The following is a 21552-nucleotide window of genomic DNA, read 5'->3' on the forward strand; positions in this document are numbered from 1 at the left end:
CTGTGAAATATCATCATAATAGACATCACTCTCATCAGAATTTAGTCGTTCATTAACATGTAATGGATAATTTGAATATTTTTTTAACGATGCCTGATTCGTATTTATTGCAGTTAAGTTATCCTTTGTGGTTTTAGAAGTTGCTGTTGGCCGTTGTTTTGTTCGCGTTATAGTATTTGTTGTTCGTGATAAAATTCCCATGTTTTCTTCGTCATCTGAATTAATATCCTCAATTCTATATGATAAATTTGGGTTTTTTTGCTGTTTAGATAGCAATTGCTTTGAATGGTTTTGCAACTTTTTCTCTTTAATGGTATGCTCTCGTTTAGTAAGGGTTTTTGGACTTTTTTTCTTAAATTTCGTTGCGGCATTAGTGGTAGTTACATTATTCAGATTTTGTTTTGGATTTTCATTTAAATTTTCAATTTCTAACGCGTTATCAGAAATGATTTTATTATTTTTGGTTTTATTTATTTTTTCTCTTTCAATAAGTTCTGATAATAGGGCTTTATTTTTTTGATTGTGAATTGAATGTTGCAAAATTTTAGATGGGCTCGATTTGAAATTATGGCTCGATTCTTCAGTTCTATCACGTTTCATGATCAGTTTTTCTTGATTTTGTGAAGTTATTGGCATTGTGTTGTGTTGATAAATTTCATCAAAACTATTTTCGTCATCTAATTCATCACCGTCACCATAACTGATAAAAATATCTTTAAATGCTTTGTTAACAACTTCATCTTCTATGTTGTCGGTTGTTGAATTATGGTGCTGAGCGTGATGATATTCATATTGATTTGTAGATATTTCTTTGGTTTCAGTTTCTCTGTCCTTTGCTTTTAATTGTTCAATATTTCGATCAACAGGTGGCGGTGGAGGTGGACAACTCTTATAACTACGTTTCTTTTTTCTAACTGGTTGAGAATTTTTTATTGAATTATCTGATTGTTCCATAATTCTTCCTACCACAGTATTTCTAGAATAATTTTTTGTTTGATCCTCGGGAGTCAAATTGCTATTTAAAGTTTTATTTAAATTAATTTCATAATTATGTATAACATTTTCTAGAAAGGTAGGTTTAGCACATGCCAAAGCAATGTTTTCAGGGCAGTATTGAGGACCTGAATTAAATTGAACTGAATTAGAATTGTATTTAGATGAGGAAGGAGAATTAGTTGTTAAATTTAAACTATTGTTAACATTTTGTTCAGCCTTTTGTAAATTTTTCGGATTTCCTAAATAATTTCCAGATTTTTTAATTCGATTTTCATTAAGTTTTTGCTTTAATTGATCATATTTACTTTTACTAAAACTAAATTGTGATATTGTTGATTCAGATGGCTGTATAATATTAATAGTTTGCTGATAATTATTTTGATTATTATTTATTGATGATAACAATGATTCCTCATTATCATTAAAAGGATTTTTATCTGATTGACCAATTAAAATTGGTTCTAATTTTGATTTATTAATTCGATCTTGTAACATTCCCATTGTTTCGAATGTATGAACAACGCTTCCAACATGAGTTTTTATTTCCGGTATACCTAATTCACCGCTAAACAAATCACGTTGATGACGTTGTGAGCTTAGTAATAATTCACTACGATTACCGATAGTTGAAGTATTACCAAGCATATTAATACCTAATAAATTTTGATTATTGTTTGAAAATGAATTCCTTGTAACTGGTTTTGGTTTAGTTGTTGAATATAAATTACTGGTTGAAGCTGCATTTCTTAACGGTTGAATAGTTAAAATTACATCAGAATTTTGTGATTTTATTGTATGATATGGCAGTTGTGTTATTTGAAATTGTTGTTTTTGTTGTTGCCGTTGTAAATGTTCGTTTAATAATCGTTGTTGTTGTTGTTCTATTTGTAATTTTTGCTGTAATTGTGACTCTTGTAATGTATGTTGTTCTTTTTGTTGATTATTTTGTTGCTGTAGTATGTGTGTATGGTTTAAATTTTGATTTTGTAAAAAATTTAGGTGTTGTTGCTGTTGTTGTTGTTGGTGTTGTTGTTGTTGATTTTCATAATAGGATTGTTTTTGATAATGTGGTTCAAATAATTGTGTTTGCATATTTTGATTTTGTACAAATAATTGATTTTTATCATTCACATGTAATTGATCAGGATAATTTTGTAGTTGTTGATGATATTGTGGTATCATATATTTATTATTTTGAAGATATGTTGCTTTTATTGTTGTTGACTGCACGAATTGTATATAAATTTCGATAATTGAATTTCATTGTCATAGAATATTTGGTAAGAATTCGTATGTTTTTTTTTTATTTTATTTTTAATTTTCATGTTAAATATTATTATTGAAGTAATTATGATTTAACGTTGAGGTTATATAAAATTTTTGTATTTAAAAATTAAAAATATTAGAAATTAATATTAAAAAAGAAAAAAAGAAAAAAATAATATTATGAATTATATTATGAAATTATAAATTGAGAAGCAGTAATAGCAAATAATAACATTTTATAAATAATAATAATATTTTCTAAAAAATAATAATAATACAAATGAATAAAATATAGAATGTACTCTTAAAATGTTAATTGCAATTTTATTCAGTGTTACCATAAACCAAAATATCTACCCTATATTCATATTTTTGTCTCATTTTTTTTTTTGTTTATTTTGTGAAAATCTTAAGCTTGTTAATGTTATTATAGTGCAGCCAATGCCGATTATTCGAAAACACGTTTAAAGGATGAATTAAACATCGCAACTGTTTGCAGATTTTCAAAACTTTAATTTGTATGCATATTATTCGGAAATTATATATGGTATTAACGGAAACTTTAATAGTTTTCTTTAAAATTTTTTTTTGAATTTAATATTTGTTTTCATCCTTTAAACGTTTTTCAAGCCAAGCGTTAGTGTTATCAGAGTAAAAAAAAATTAGGTTTTTTGTGGCTATTTCCATTGTTTTATTATTGAAATTTTTTTTGCTTAATTATTATATTGCTGCTATATATTTATATATATATATATTGTATATTGTTGCTCAAACCAAAAAACTAAATCCAATTTTAAAATTTCCTTTACATAATTCTGTAAATTATTTATTTTGTGTAAGACTTTCGTATTTTAAATTTTATTTTATTTTAGATGCATTGTAATAAGAAAACAAAAATAAATATGAGAAAAAAAAATTAAAAAAATAATTTTTATGTATTTACAATTAATTTTGTTATTGTTAAGATTTTATTTTAATATTATATTTAAATAATGTTATATGATATTATATATAGCTGATATAATATGTATAACAGTTTATACAATACATAATAATATTTTTTATTTTTTGATTTTATTTTTTTAATTTAAATTTCAATTAAGTATTTGTGTTTTTTCCTGGTTTCATTTTTTTTTTGATTCACATTTTACAACCATCATTTTTGATTTAAAGATTATGCTATTAATTTGTATATAAATAATTTTTCATTTGAATTTTGTTAATTTATTTGAATTTATTTCTTGTTATATGTTTTATTTTTAATAATATGTAGTTTAAATCACATACAAAGCTAATATAAAATTTAATGCAATAAATATGTACAACATTAACTAACGTCATATTTTTTATCATTGAATTTTTTGTTTTCAAGAATTATTAGTCATTTCGGGCTTTTCAATTGAATTTTAGTCAGGCCAATAATATTATCCATTACTATTTGTGTTGTAATATTAGACATTTTTTTTGTAAACTATTTATTTTTTCGGTTTACAAAAAAAATTCATGAAATTAAAGAAAATGTAAAAAATTATTGGATACTATTAATTTCTTGCATTTGTATAACTAAACAAGATTTCTTTAACTTTTAAAAAAAATTTAATATTATGGTCACATTATAAGGATACTTTCTGAAATTTTTAATAATACAATACGTAGGTGTTGTGACATTGCTATTCAATATTTTTTTACAATATAATTTCGAATATGTAAGAAACATTACTCTACTCAACTTATACAAAATTATTATGAGCTGTAAATAGTTTTAATTAAGTTCTGCCTCTACCATTTAGCATCCACAATGCATATTTCCGTTAAACATTTTACAATATAGGGCACAATTTATATTTTGAATAATTTTTTATGATATCTCTCATTCTCTAGGGATGTAATTCTTTAGCAAAATTTACATGTATTTTACCTTCAAATTCAGTAAAATATGTGAAATTTTTCCAAATGTAATGAAATTTTTTATCTACTAGTTTGAAAAATAAGTTGATTTTAATTCGTATATAAGGGTCGGAACAGTATCTGACTTTTGGAATTATTTTACTCTTTCAAATTTTCAAGGAATCAACTCTCGGAGTGATTAATGTTATAAACAACATTTTTGTTATTCCAAATTATGTGTCTGTTTAACAATATCTGCCATAATAATTTTCAATATATTTTAAATTAAAATTTTTAAATTGAAATTCATTTGAATTATAATTCGTATATAAGTATATGTATATATGAATATTTAATTAATATTAAATAATTAAATTTCTTGTTATAAATTTTTTTGTTGTGTTCTTCATGAAAATCAGCTCAAATTTTGATAATTGAAAAAGAGAACACCATAAAAATGAAGGTAAGTACAAAATCTTAGAGCTCATTTATTTTTTAAGAGAAAATTTTCATAAAAGAAATTTTTTTTTTCCTTTCAAATTTTATAAAAGCTTTGTACAACTTTAGAAAATTTTCATTTTATATCAGAAATATTTTCAATTTTAAATTAAATTTTTTTTTGTATATTATTTTTTGATTTTTTTTTTAATTTTTTTTAATTAATTATTTTTATTTGATGTTTTTTAAATAATCAGCATATTTTCAAAGCAAGAAAATTATAAAAAAAAAATTTAAAAAATAAAAGAATTTTTTTTTTTCAGTGGAACTAGTAAATAATTTCTTTATAAATTACGCAATTTTTTTTTTTTTTGATTTTTCTTTTTTTGTAATAATCAAATGAATTTATGGATTCTTAATGGAAAATAATTATCAAATAAAATTAAAAATATAATTCAGTGTAATTATAATATGATAGCTAATATGTATGAACTAAAATGTAGAGTATATCATGTGTGTCTGTATTCTATGTATCTGTTTTTAAAAGAATATTACATATGTATATTATCAGTTATTTAATATACAAGTATTATAAGGATTATGGTTTCGTTTTTTATTATATAGTATTTTAATATTACATATGAATTATATGAATATACATCTATATATATATATATTTGTTGTATTAAATATTATGTAATAAACAGTAATTATATCATCACCAGTGTGTAAGTTTGTTTGGTATATTATAGAGATGTCAAATTGTTGTAGATATATTATTGTTATACAGTTTAATTCTGACAGTTTTTTGAGTATATATAAATTTATATTTTGAAAAAATTTCTACAGGTTATTTTTTTAAAAGATCTGTGATATTTCTATGTTCCATATAAATCAAAAATTAACTTTGCAATATATAAATAGCACATATGTACATATACATCCTATTTTAAATAGCGATTAGTACAATTAAGATTTTATGGGAGAAGCTAACAATTGATAACATTCTTGTTAACGCAAAAATTAAATTTAATTTATTATCCAATTAGCTGCGATTGTTTTAGTACTTTGTAATTGTAAACGAATTAATCTCTGTTCGTAATTTTTACGACACATTTTCACATTTTTACATCAACTATTTTGTCGTAATTATCAGATTCACCTGAGGTTTCTTGTAAATTTTTTTTTTTTTGCACCCTCTCTACCTGTCCATATAGATAATATTATTTGTGTTCTAATTTTCTGTATATGAAATATTTTGTCGTAATTTTTACGACACAATAGGAGTAACGTAGTTTTGTTTTACTAGGTGGAAATTACATTAAAATTTTGGATTCTTCGATCATGGCATTAAGTTTTTGGTTATTGAATTCTTTGGTATATGAATTGAGTTTGTTATGTTTTTTGATGAACAATTTTTGAAGTTTAATTGATTCTTATTTTATGTTTGTTTATTTTTTTCTCTCTAAAATAAAAAACTATACCGAAATTTCATAAAACACAATTTTTTTTTTTATAAAAATATTAAGAAATGAAATCGAAATTAGTTTTGATATTTATTTAAAAAGCGGAAGTAGATTGAAAAACCTATAGTTACCTTAACTTCCATCGTAAGAATTACGACACAATGCGCTAAAAATATTGTAACTATTGCTAAATTAAATTGGACTAATGCAGTTTCAAATCAAATCAAATTAGACAAAATTAATTTTAATATAAAAATTATAATTAAAGATAATCGATTTACTTCTTTTAATTTCATGCTATTCATTTGAAATTAGCAGAAAAATATCGGGAAATCTCTTCAGCAAAGGTCATATATGTAATTATGATTTTTCAATGACCTAATTTAGCTACATAATTCACCTATTATAATGTTATTGCTTTCTACATTTTTTACTAATGCTACTGTGAAGAATTTACCGTGAAAAAAGATTCCAAATAATAAAAAAATTTTTTTAACAATTTTTATTTCTTGAAAAAATTTTTAATTGGTTATGGGAAATTTACTATTTTATAAAACATTGGTTCGATATAAGTTCTTCTATTTAATTCAGAAATAATCATATTTGATTTTGAATCGTAATTTGTAATTGTTAATTATAGGAAAATCTTCTGACCTTATGCAAATCAAACTTCCTGGAATTGCATTTAATTTTTATAATATAAGTTGTGGTTGACAATAAAAACTTTTCACTATTTCAAAAAACACAATGTGGCAGTACTTTTTTTATTGTTTCTTTGTTATAATTTTTCGGATAATTCTAATTATTTAATCTGTTATAAATATTAAGTTGTTGGCCGACTGAAAATACTGTTATTTGTATTAGATAATATTGAATTCTCTAAAATTCTAATTTGATGATTAAAAGTTTAATACTACTTTATTTATATTGTAATAATATTATGTACATTAACTATTTAATATAATTTCTCTACAATATTATTTGTATGTATGTATTCAATATTATAAATGTTATTGTTTTAAACTGTGAGCTTTTTTTAATATATGGAAATTATCTACAAAATACATACATACATAATATATAATTATATTTCTTATATTATTATCTCAATAAATAACACATTTAATAAGAAAACTATTTTGTTTATGTATGTATAATTTATATTCTGTATATAATGTCTAATTGGAAAACTAACTGTTTTTTTTTTTTTTATTTAATTAATAAAAATAATATGATAATAATCTAAAATTAAACTAGTATTAATAATTTTATCATTATAATTATGTACCTTTATGTTATACAATACTAACCGTAAATGTAACTGTTATATTTTAATTTAATTTAGATTTTGATTTCGCTTGTGAAAGTGAAAGTTTTTATATTAATTTTTAATATTAAGATTTTTTTATCAATAAAATTTTCATTCCCTCCCTGTTTCTCTCGAATTTTTCTTTATATTTATTTATCTCTTTTTTTTTTTAAATATTTATGTATGAATTGAGCAAAAATAAATGTGAAAAAAAAAAAGAAAAACTAATATTAATATTATTGATTACAATTTTCATTTTGAATTAATCAATATATAAAATTAATAATAGTTTTGTGGTTGTGATGTTTGTTGTTGTAATTGTGTTTGTGATGATAATGATGGTGGAGGTGGTGGTAAACTTTCATTTGAACTATAATGACTATTTGATGTTGTTAATGTATTTGTTGGTGTTGAGCCAACTGTTGTTGAACTGTGTTTGCGTTTATGATGTCTATATATCTTATATTCATTTTCATCTATTTTACTATTTCTACTATTTCTGCCATTACCGTTACTACCACTTCCACTTCCCCCTCCGCTATTTTCAATAATAATTGCCGAATTATCACCAATTGAATGATTACTAATTGTATCTAAAGGTCGATGATTATTTAATGAATTCGGACTTAAATTATTAATAGATTTTGATTGATGTTGTTGTGATTGTTGTGAATGTTTACTAATAATTGTTATTGAATTATTTGTGGTTGGTGTTGTTTGAATTTTATTTGATTTTTTTGATTTATGTTTAAGACTGTGATGATATAAACTGTTATTACTTTGATATTGTTCACATATTTTATCATTACTATTACTGTTATTTAAATTACAACGATTTTTATTATGTTTATTTGATTTTTGTATTTGTTGTTGTTGTTGTTGTGACTGATTATGATGATAATAATCATGATCACTAAAATAATTTTGTTGTTGTTGATTATTATTTTGTTGTTTGTGTTTGTTTTTATTGTTATGTTGTGATTGTTGTTGTTGTTGATTATTATAATTTGAATGATGATAATGACAATTATCTTGATTCTTACTATAAATTTTTTGATTATAATTTGTTAATTTATTATTAGTATTATTAGTAGTAGTAGCTGTAGTTGATGTGATTGGTAGTGATGGTAGTAGTGGTGGTGGTGATGGTGGTGGTGGTAGTACCATTTCCCGCTACGCTACATGGTTGCCAAATGTACGAAGTACAGGTACACTCTATAAAAAATTATAAGTAATAATAATAATAATAATTTTTTTTTGTTCTGCATTTCTTTTTTTTTTTGGTTTTTATTTTTTTTTTTTTTTGGTTGGTTTAAGGTTTGTTTTTTGAAATTATAATATTTAAAAAATTAAAAAGAAAAGCGTTAAATACTTAAATTTAAAAAATTTTATATTTTTTTTTTATAAATCGCTAATAATTAAAGTATAGAGATTTTTGAAAAAAAAAAATTTTTCTTAAAATTTTTTAAATTGCGTGTTCAAAAATAAAATTAATATTGAAGAAAAAAAGAGTTTAAGCTTTAATAAGGCAAAAAATTTTTAATTGACCTATGCAAATTGACTTTTAAAAGAAAAATTATTCAGGAAGAATCCGTTTATTTCATATCAGCGTCTTGTTTATTATTTATGTATAATTTTTGATCATATTGAAAAAATTGTAATTTCTCTGATTACAAAAAGGAACATAAAAAGTTTTTTTTTATTTTTAAAAAATTTGTAATAAAAAAATTTAAAGCAATTAAAATTTTCGTAATGCTGTGCATAAACAAGCCTTAACTTATATGATTCGGAGTATATCGCCATATTATTTTAGCCGCATGATTTGAGTGTAATATGTGTAGAACAACACCCGATTAGCATACAATTATAAATTTCGAATTTGATTTTATTCCTAAAATTTATATAAATTATTGAATAGTATACGATATTTCAAGAGATGCCTCTGATTGGAAATAGCGGTATTATGCTTACGGTAAATTTTTTTTCTTTAAAAACTTTAAGTTTTTTAAAATGTTGGAATTATTTGTAAATATCAAACTGATTTTAAAATTTAGATAAATTTATTTTAGTAACTAAATTTTTGTACCTGCTTGCATTACGAATTTTTTTTTTTTTGTTAAAAATCGTTAAAACAGTCTCTTTTATATTATTGATATTAAAAGTTTTTCTATACAAAAACTTTTGTAATCCCATCAAATTTATGATTCCTTTGTTATTTAATGTTCAAAAATATTTTCGTTTAACAGGAGAACGAAGAAGCAAAGAAAAGTTTTTAAAGAAGTTAAAAGAAAGAGAGGAAAAAATCGAGATCCAAAGAACTTAAAGAATAGAGAGGAAAATGGCATTAAAATAAAAAAGAAAAACTGAAATTTTAAGAGAAAAAAATCTACAAACAAAACTTTGAAAACCTTTCTTCCTTAATTAAAATAATTCCTTTGTTTTTCGTATTCTCTTGGAAGATGAAAGCAAAAAAAATAGAGTTTTTTTTTTTATTTTTTTAAAAAAAATATTCCTTTTATATTACTATAAATAAAAATAAATATTTTCTGAACAAGACACAAAGTTTTCGAAAAAAAAACAAAGGAAATATAATAAAAAATAAATTAATAAGAATAATTTTAAGTACTGAATAATTAACAAAAGATGTTAAAAAAAATGAAAACTTTAAAAGAATATTGTCCATGCCATCATGGAAACTTTAAAATAATTGCTTTCACATCCAAGACATTATACCAAAAACAAAATATTAACTTAACTATTTTTTAACAGTTAAAGCTTTCAATTAAATAGTTTTTATTGTATTTACGGAACAGGAGCCCTTTTGAACGTAGACCTTTTAAATACAAGACTCTTAACTTAAATAAAATTATTATTGTAATTGAGAGCCTTAAGGGATTGTAATTGAGAAAATTTTCGAAATTATTTAACATTATAATTAAGTATCGAAATTAACTTAAGACCTAGGTTAATTTTATTGTTATTTCTCAAAAAATCTGATAAATTTTATAATAGAAAAATTTTTGGTATAAAATTGTATATTTTATAAAAAGAAGGTGAAAAATTTTATTTGAAAGTTTTCAATATTAAAATCAATATTTTTTCATTGAAAAAGGTGTAAACAATTGATTGAAATTCAATTAATTCAAAGTTTTGATTGATTTTAAGTTAAATTCATTTAAGGAATAAATGAATTTAGGAAATTAACTGAAGGCCTTTTATATTTTTTAATAATTTCTTAGAGTAAATTGTTCGCGAATTTCTTGAGACATTTTTGATATAACTAAATATCTAAGTTTAAAAATTTAATTTATTAAAGTGAAATAGAATAAAATTTTCTAAATAATATTTATAATTGTGAGACGTAGTATGAAACTTCAAGGAATTATTAAAACCAACAACGAAAAAAGTTTTGTCAAAGGAATATTGTAAATATAAGAATTATTCAAACCAACAACGGCAACATTTTGAATATTTTGAAAATTATTGTTATCACTGAATCACTGACGATAATAATCACAATCAGAGTGATTATTAATGAATCACAATATCAATGAATCACAATCAGAGATGATAAAAAAGGAAATAAATAAGAACTAGATTTTATTCAAGGAATAGCTAATAATTGTCAAAAAAATTCTTTTTGACGCTGTTAAGGGTTAAAGGCAGTACAAAATTTATTTATTTTACCTAAGAATATAAAAATGTATAAAAAGCAAAACTAATTCAACTAAAATGTAAAACAAAATAACATTTTCAATTTTTTTTTTTAATTTTTATATATATATATATTTTTTTTTTCAAAGTCTAGCATTTCATTTTAATCATATTTTTAATAAATATTAATTTTATTAAAATATTCTTTAATTATTCTTTAATTTATTTTGTAATTAAATATTATTTTAATAAATTTCTACTAGAATAATATTAATTTTGTATATTGTTTTTTTTTTTTTTACATTATTTTTTAATTATAATTTTTAATATTGATAATTTGATTTTGTCAAAAATTTGTTGGTTTTTGGGTGGTGGTGGGGTGAATTGGGAATACATGCTCAATACTTAAAGAATATAAAGATGCTTTTCATCTTTGTTAGCTGAATTGTATATATAATAATTATAGCTTTAAAGAAAACTTAAAATAAATTTTAAAATAATATAAAAAATTATAAAATTTAAATTTTTATGTTAAAATAATAATGCATTTTACAATTGAAATTTCTTTTATATATAAATGTTTAAGAACTAAATTATAAATTATTTATATAAAATAATTTATTTTATAAAATTTTGTGGCAATGCCCAAAAAACATCCACTTAATTGGTTTTTTTTTGTTTTGTATTTTTATAAAAAGATCAGTGTGTATATGTGATTAAAGATAATTAAAAATTTTGGAATAAAATTGTATAAAAAAAAATTTATTAATATAATTTAATTTATAAAAACTTATTAAATTAGAATTCATTTTGAACTGACTATATATCAAGGTTAGTCATTTTAAGACTTATTTATTTCTCGCTTAAATTAAATTTTATTCGAAGTATATAGTTATTCGATTTGTCTTCTTAGGGGGATGTAATCTGTAAAAATTAGATGGGAAGTAGTTGTGGAACTTTGATCTTAATTTGTTTCGATAGAAAAAATTAAATTAATTCATTTGGTAAGTAGTAATATTTTTATAATATCAACAATGTAACTAATAATTCGAGCTTTGTTTACAAATTTCTCATAGTAGGCAACTTTTGAATGGGCTCTTAGATTGACAAGAGCAAAAGTACCTATTTTATTAAAAGGAATATATAAGAAGAAGAATATATAAGAAATGTATTTAAATTTATATCTCGAACACATAAATAAAGAAAAATATATATTTTAAATAATATTAAAATTTTGATATAAATACAAGTACAAGATGCAATTGTATTTAAATTGTCTAAATTAGTAAGCTCCTAGTATATTAAGAAATATCCACCGTTTTATTATTTTTGATGAATTTAAATTGAAAACTGCGAATTCCACTTTTATAATAAATGATGTAAAAAGTAAAGATTATTGTAGCATTTATTGCTTAACTATAATTAGAAAATTAGTAAGTTCAAGCAAGCGTCATTGCAAGTATATCACGAATACATATGTAAATTTAATAGTATAAAATATATTATTACGGAATTTTTATAAAATCATTTTCTGGTAAGTCTCAATTCGTTTAATATAAATATTTTATAAGTTTCTTCAAATCAGTTTTAGATTGCAAAATGTCTAAGATAATCATAAAAATTTTGCAATTTTAGACCAAAATCGCTCTGAAAATCGTTGTTTTTTTTAATTTTTGGCTGCAAGCAATCAATATTATGAATGAAATGTAAAATTTATTCTATAGTTCACAATATGTTATCGAAAAAATCGTGTACATATTTTAAATACATGTTCTAAAATTCAAAATTTGACATTTTTCTATTTAAATTATCTTAAAAATTAAAAAAACAAAATTAAATATACAAAATGGCGAATGTCAATTTTAATGTTTTAAAGTTAAATTTTAAATTTCTGGAAAAAATAACTTACTTTAGTTTCACATACAGAAAATCATGTTAAGAATAACATGTTATTGTAGAAAACTTTAACAGGATTTTCTGTTATAAAATTTGTGGTTAAACATTTTTTATAACATGTTATTCAAGAATAAAAATTCTTCCTTGTTTAATAATTTATAAAATACAAATATAAAAAATGTGATTTAAAATTTAAAATTGTGCTTTTAAATAATTTTTATTATTTTAAATCTTAAATTTAAAAGTGCTCGAAAAAATTTAATTTAAACGAAATTTATTATCTTAAATAGAAAAAAAAATAAATTGTTAGAATTTTATTTGCTGCTTATAAATTCATTGCTCATCTAAGCTATAAATAAGTTTTTATAAATTTCAAGACCTTAAACCAAACAATAAACGTCTATAAATCGAAAATTTTTTTCATTATATTTTTGTTTTTTGTATAACAAACATATTTATATATACATATTATATAATATATTAATATACAACATATTATATAATACCTATACAAATATATTTTTCTAACCGAAAACAAAAAAAAAAAATACTAAAAAAAAGTTATTTAACGAAAAACAAAACAAAGGAAAATTTTTCTCTAAAAAACCATCCATTAAAAGGGGAAATTTACATTTATATTGATTTAAAATTAAAAATAAATAAAATTAAATAAAAAAAAAGTAAAATAAAATTTTTTTTTTATGATGAAAATATTTTTCTCCTTCTTTTTTTGTAGGACTTCAAATTCAATAGAAATAATTTAGTATTTACGTTAGATTTTTGCAATTTAACAATAATTATAATCATAATTCGAACAATGTTGTATTTTTTGATGTTATGAGAACAATTTCAGGTATTTTTCGTTTTATACAGCAATGTTTATATAGCACCCAAGTAACTATACGAATATACTATTTTATAAGGGCTTCCTTCATTTTTTTTAATGAAATTATTTCAAATTTTATTTAAACGTAAAACGAACATAAGTTCTTTCAATAAGAAAAATTATCTATTAAAAAATCCCTAATCTATTTTAAATCAATAAGCTCAATGTAGATTTAAAACAAATAGGAAAAAATTTAATGACCGGTAAGGTCTCTCCGACATTTAACAAAACACTGATTTCAGATGTCAACCATTTTACACCCATTTGTTGTATAAAGTTGTATTATTGTACACAAGCTTTTACAACCACAACTAAAATTATAAGGATATTAACGCTACTAGAACAATTATTCGCAGAAAAAATTTGGCATTGCAGGCTTTATTATTAACGAAATTTAACGAAATTATTTTTAGAGTTGTATTGAAGCTTTTGTATTGTTATGAACAGAATACCGTTTTAAATTAATCGCTTCTGCAAATTTATAGATGATCGGCGGTATGTACTGACGTAGCTACATTCACTAAAAATCAAATGTTTCCAAATATGAATGTATTAAAATTTTAAATGGAAAACTAAATTTATAATAAACAGCAGACAATTTTTCATACACATACAAAGAGAAGAGAAAATAAATTTTTGTGTAGGTATTTATTTCGCTTTCCTGAAATTCAATGCTACATGGGAAACAATGAATTTCAATAAAATAATAAATAATATTAATTACCTATTCATTTATGGAAAAATAAGAAATTTAATAAAATTATTTAATAAAATTTTATATAAAAAAAAAAAACTAATTTAACTATTGTAGGTGATTATGTGCCATTATTAAAAATAATTTAATTAAACAAATTGTGCAATTTGGGTATAAAACATTTATAAATTTTAATATTTAAAAAATTTTTCTTTCTATATTATTAATTTTAGATATATTTTATATGGTTTTTATTTATTTAAAAAAATTTTTATTTAATTATTTCTTTGATTCAATACTATTATTTTTTTTTTCTTAAAAATGAATAAATGAATACGATAGAAATAAAAAATGTTTGAACTAAAAAAAAAAAAATTAAAATAAAATTGCAAACAATTACATAATTATATTCTAATAAATGTATATTTATAGAAATGCATATTTTATGTACATACATATGTGAATTTTTTTTTATGTACATACGTATATGCGTATAATAATTTATTAATGATTATATGAATCATAATTTACTCTTCTATAAATAATAATGATAATTTAAAATATTTTTACACCACTTTCTCTTTTAACAAAAAAAAAAACAAAAGAAAAGAAACTAAATTAAAATATTTGGCAATATTATTAGCGTATAACACTTTTATACGAAATCATTATCTTTTTCAAATAATAATTATAATTATATACCCAAACATAAATTTTAAAATATAATATTATGAAATTAAAAAAAAAAAAAATAAATTTTTTTCGAATAACACGATTTTTATTTTTATTTTACTGCTATATTTTATGACACAAAGGGAAATATTAGATGTACTGGTACTGAAATGTAACGAATCAGTATTTTATAAAGTAATCAAAATGAATGTTTTAAATTGAATTAAAATATTGGTTAATTATTGGTAATTATATATAACAGTTAATTTATATTTATATAAATTTTGTGCATATAAATTATAACTGTTATACTGTTATATCTGTTATATCTGTTATATCTATTTATAATTTTAAAACAAATATAAAATATTAATAATTATAAATAATCAATTTTTTCTTGATTAATTCTTGAATAATTTTTCTTGGTAATTAAAAAGTCGGACTTTTAGAAAACATTCATTTTGATTAAATATGAATGAATGAATAAATTTTATTATGATGTATATATAATATATATAGATTAAAATATATGTAATATATTTATAATATGTAAACAATTTTTAATTTTTAAAAGTGTTTTAAGTATATTATATAAAAAGTTTTGTTTAAAAAATAAAAAAAAAAATAAAAAATTAAATATTAATTAAAAATACTATAATTAATTTTTTACTTTAATTTTAATTATAAAAGCATTTACCAAACCAAAAAAAAAAATTATAAATTTAAATACTTAGATATTACAATTAAATAATTTACGATATAGTATAAAAAAGTAAGAAACTAATTAATATACAATTTATATTATTAATTCTAATTTAAACAAAAGAAAAAAACTAAAAAATCTTAAATTAAAAATGTGCTTCGAAAATTAAATTGTATTTAAATTATATTTATAAAAATAATAATTATTTTTTTTCTCATATTGTTATTTAAATATTTTTCGATATATTTTTTTTAAATTTACTTGTTCCAGACTGAAAAAAAAAATATTTTAGAAAATATTTTAAAATTATTTATGTCAACACTTTTTTGTTTTCCTTGTTCATATTAAATACTGCCTTGATATTAAACCAGTATTTTATATTTAATTAAACTTAAATGTTGGTTTTTATTTTTTTTTTATAAACAAATTTAATTTTTATATGAAATAATATTGTATACTTATTAAAATTTTCAATATATTTAAAAATATTTTTGTGAAGAATTAATTTTATTTTTTAATATTGTTTTTCTATTTTGCTGTCATCCATTAACTAAATGTAAATTCTTTTATTTTTATTAATATTATATTCTATATTATAAATATATATATATATATTATTTATAAAATAAAAAATTAACGGGGATTTAAATTTACGTATATATAAATTTTTTTTTATTAAAATATGGAAGGGAATTCATTCACGAATTACACAATATACAATTAGGTGGATTTTATATAATATATATTCAACTTTTATACATTTTATATTATATTACTCATAAAATTAAAATTAATAATTAAATATATAAAATTATAATTTATAAATACGAAATAAAAATATTAAAATTAAATAATATAATTAAATTATTTGCATATGTAAAACAAAAAAAAAAATTTTTTTCTATAAAATTTTAATATCACACTGCCATAATAATTACTAATATAACAGTATTACGATTGAAGTGAACGAAACTTATGAGAGATCTTTTAATTATATTCATGTATTAAGTATAATTACAATCTATGCATTGAGAGAACGAATAGAGAATTAAGAATTTTATTCTTTTTAAAAGGTAATTATTTATATGTCTTATTTATTGAGTACGCCACGCACTATAATTGTATTTGTATTAATGCATTTGTAATTCTACAATTATCGAGAAAATTTTAAGAATCACTTATTTTGTAAGTATTCAGTTTTATTGTGCATGTGATACAAGTTGTACGTTTATAATATATTCTCTAATTTTCTGTGAAGGATGTTGTTTTCGGCTTAATTTTATTTTATTAACTTGAAAATAAAATATATTTTTAATTATTTACACAAAATTTTAATAAAATAACAATTTTAATAAAATATATTGAAAGAAATATTGAAAGAAGAGTAAAAATTATTTTACAATATAATTGTTTAGAATTTGAATTCGAATTTATAAAAATGCGTAAATTGAAATATAAGAATTTTAGAGTGATAAGATTAGTATGAAAATTTAAATTCAAAATAATTTATGGATATTATAAGAATACAATTATATAGAAACTTTAAAACAATTTTGTAAAAATTCAAATAATAATAGAAATACATATTAATTATCCACTAAAACTGGGCTATTTAGTAAAGATTGGTATTTAAAAGCTTAAATGAGAGAAAATTATTATAGGGGCTCCTATACTTTATGAGATCAAAGAAAATATTAGAATATAAGAGGGGCGGGGGGCGATTCATCAAGAAAATCAAATATAATTTTTTTTGGTTGAAAAAGTAAAAGAATAAGAAAAAAAAATTAACAAAACAATTTTAAGAGAGAACAAAATTAGAACAAAAATTATTAAATAAAATTTTTTTTTTTATTTTTATTATTAAATATTTTTCACTGCATTTTGTTTTTTTTTTTTACAAATAAACTTATAATAAAATTAAATGTACAATAATAATTTAAAATAATTATTTTTTTTTTTTTATTTTTATATTTTTGATTAATAATTATAAATAAATGCAAGAAACGTAAAAATAAGGATTTTTTTTTTGTTTTAAATTAAATTTTATTTAAATTATGTGTTTTATTTTTTTTTGGCTAATATATAAAACTGACCTCTTCTGTTAAAATTTATTACTATATAAATATCTTAAAATAAAAGTTAAATATTCGTTTTGGTATATAAATATTATAAAAAAAGGATTTTGTTCCATTTTTGATTTAGTTTGTTTTTTGTTTTGCTTTTTTCATTACGTCTTTGGAATAATAAAGTAGACTTTTTAAATAATTGATTTATTTGATATTGATATATTTATATATGTATTTATGTATTATAATTTATCATTTTATGGTATGCAATATACATTGAAGAAAGGGTTTTTTTTTCAGGTTTCTTTTAATTCACTTTTATTTTAAAATGCATATACTATTTGAATAGTAGGTATATATAATGTAGTATGCATCACTGTCATTACCATTTATAATACCATTTTTCATTTGCTATTATTTATTTCTATATGTATATACGTGTATATATATATATATATATATATATTATATAAAATTTATTATAAATATTCTAATAATTTAAAGAAAACTAAAATATAATATGCATGTTTGTATATATGTATATATATATACATATATATATATTTATAATTTTCCTAATATTTCAATTAAAATAATAATTATTTTGTGATAGAAAACAAAAAATATTAAATATTTTTTTTATAATTATATGTATAAAAGATTTTTAAATTTAAATACGTAAAATAATAAAAAAAAATAAAAAAAAAACATTAAAAAAAGTTATTCATTAATTTTTGTGCATATAAAAGGTGCAGTCAACAACACACACAAACACACTGATCAAAAAATTTGTTTTATTATAAAAAAAAATATCTTCTTTCTTGTGGTTTTTTTTTTTTGTATTTACTTGTATTGATTTTTAAATAATTAAATTTGATTAATTGAATTTTTTAAAATAAATTATTTTCAAAGTATAATTAATGTAATTAAATATTCATCAAACACAAACAAAAATAAAATATGTAAAAAAAAAAAACATTTCTCAATAATTAAATTTTAATATTAAATTTTTAAAAAAGGAAAAAAACAAAAATGAAGAATTATAATAATTGCATATTTATTTATTTGTTTTGTAATCTCAAATTATTTATTTTTTTTTAATAAAAAAATTTACTTAAAACACAAATTAAAAGGTGATTAATTTTAAAATAAAAAATATAAAGGTATAAAAAAATTGTTGCTTTTTTTAAAATTATTATACTTGTAGTTGTAGTCAATTTGTGTTCCAATTCCATTTTGTTTTGTTCTATTTTCTTTCGCATAGATTTTTTTCTGAGTGTATTTTAGAGTATTTAAAAGAGAGTGCAACTCCACAGTTTGTTTTCATGTCAGTTTTCTATACTGTTTTGATGAAATTGATTTTTCTCATGCGCCTTATATTGAAATAATTAAAAATAACCTTTTTTATCTTAATGGAAATTTCTTCATGCAACTGCAGAACAGATGGATGACGTAATCAAAGGAACGAGTTAAAGGCAGAAAAATTCATTAAAAAAATTTTTCTCCGCGAACTGGACTCGAACCAGTGACCTACCGCTTTCTAGGCGGACGCTCTACCAACTGAGCTGCAGAGGCCTTTAACTCGTTCCTTTGATTACGTCATCCATCTGTTCTGCAGTTGCATGAAGAAATTTCCATTAAGATAAATTAGTAGTGTAATAAGCACATTCTTATTAATTTCTCAACTATGATGTTGTATTAGTAAAATTCATAAAAATAACCTTCTTAAATTGCAAAATTTAATATTGTGATTTGACTGAAATGCATGAACTAAATTCTTTTTGTATATTAAATTCTAGCAAAAAAATATTTTTTATATCAAAAATTTTAAGAAAGATTTTAAATTTGAATTTTAAGAAGTATAAGATTTTGATAAATTTCATTAAATTATTAATTATAATTTGGAAAGATATGACATCTTGGTTCAAAACGTAATATTTTTATACCTAGTGATATTTAGTTGAAAATCACTCGAAAATAATTCATCTTGTTATAAAAGTAAATTTTATAATTACATTTTCATTTTATAGCAATAAAAGCTTTTATTTAAAAAAATTGCATACAATTAGGCGTAACAGTTTCATATTCACTTAAATTTTGAAAGATAAGAATTTTTGTCTCTATCTTTTGCAAAATGAGTAATATTAGCTGAAGAATATCAAAAATATTTCAAATGTTAAACTGTAATAATATTAAGTGACTCTTTTAAAGCAATAGTTCGTAACATTTTAAATCAAAACAGTAATTAATTTAATGTTGAACTATGTTTCGTCTTGTAATAAGTTAAGGTTTCTTCGTTTGTGTTATTTTTCTCTTTTATGTAAATGTATGTTGTGATGTATGTATATGTATATTTTATGTCGATATAACTATATTTTATATAAAAAAATTCATTGCAGTAGTTGGAAATCATTTTAAACATTTGTATTGACTAGTTTAAAATAAAATAATTATAGTATTTAATTATTATAATTTTTATAATAATTCACATGAGTATTCAAATTTAAGTTTCAATTAAAATAAAATTTTTATTTAAAATTTTTAATTTTAGTTACTCCCGCATTTTGAAAGTTAATAGTTTTTAATTTGTATCGTTGTGTTTAAATTATGTTATATAAAATTTTTTAATTATCTTATCAATTCCTGATTTTTTTTTGTTTTAATTAACTTTTAAGAAAAAAATTTGAATTAATTATGTTTTTTAATAATATTTTTTTTAGTTGAAATTTTAATTAATTAATTTATGTTCTTCTGTTATTTGATATTTTTAAATTTGTTTTTAAAGATAATTTTGTTATTAGTAGTAAGTAATAAGGGAGTGTTGAATTTTTAAATTTCAGATTGTTAGAATATTGATGAATAATATAAATATAATATATTCATTAGATTATTGATATAAAAGAGTATTTTAATTATTATCATAAATATTTCTGAAGCGTATACAAAATTAAGTTGATGTTACACACAATACAATATGATGATTTTAAAATTATATGAAAATTGTATTACTATAATTAAATTAGATTCATGCTTCAATTTAAGAGTCATATTCAAAATTTGAGTAGGCTGAAAAATCAACCAGCTTGAATTAAAAAAATTGTTGAAAATATTTTAAATATAACTCAAGGCAACTATGTCACATTCTTAAGCTTTTGTATAAAAACTATTTTAAAATAATTCGAAAGAGGTGTACGTTGAGGTATTGTAGATTGCAAAGATGGGGCAACAAAGCATTCCGACTAGCATATAACGATTTATTGTGGTCCCCACCCAGGTGTGGGGTAAGTTCTTACAACACGACCTCGAGAGCCTCTCCTCTGATGAGATTCAGAGACCTTGGCTTGAAAGCTTCGGCAGACCTCAGTATTTCTCTCCTCCTGCAAAAGGGTCCCACTACCTCTCAGACGGTGCATCAAAGCATTCTCGTCTTTCCCGGAAAGTCTGCTTTTATCTTTAGTTTATTTTCGGCAATTAAAAATAGTGTTATTATTTAAAATTAAATGAAAGTCTCCCCCACAGCCTTAAACATCTTGCTTTAAACCAGTTTTTCTCGATTAATAATCGCCATAAATTTGAACACTAATTTTTTGAATAATAATAATGCACAAATATTTCCAAA

General features: G+C 20.6%; 1 protein-coding gene across 1 annotated transcript; it reads right to left on the reverse strand.

Moving 5' to 3' along the window:
• Positions 1-470: 470 nt before the first annotated feature.
• LOC129616600 (probable serine/threonine-protein kinase cdc7) lies at positions 471-2178 on the reverse strand. The gene is made up of 4 exons (XM_055532234.1): positions 2104-2178; positions 1400-1947; positions 594-1015; positions 471-481 (listed from the first exon to the last, which is right to left on the reverse strand). The coding sequence occupies exons 1-4, from the start codon at positions 2176-2178 to the stop codon at positions 471-473; spliced, it is 1056 nt and encodes a 351-aa protein (XP_055388209.1).
• Positions 2179-21552: the final 19374 nt, after the last annotated feature.

Source organism: Condylostylus longicornis, unplaced genomic scaffold, assembly GCF_029603195.1.
Source record: "Condylostylus longicornis isolate FDR11 unplaced genomic scaffold, ASM2960319v2 ptg000244l, whole genome shotgun sequence".
Lineage (NCBI taxonomy): Eukaryota > Metazoa > Arthropoda > Insecta > Diptera > Dolichopodidae > Condylostylus > Condylostylus longicornis.

Bases quoted from the DNA above. Each gene is read 5' to 3' on its own strand.
- LOC129616600 (XM_055532234.1), bottom strand. From the start codon at position 2,178: ATGATACCACAATATCATCAACAACTACAAAATTATCCTGATCAATTA. The intron at 1,948-2,103 runs GTACAAAATCAA...CACATACTACAG, and splicing joins ATGATAAAAATCAATTATTT to CAACAAAATAATCAACAAAA. The intron at 1,016-1,399 runs GTTATCATCAAT...AACTTTAAATAG, and splicing joins AATGATAATGAGGAATCATT to CAATTTGACTCCCGAGGATC.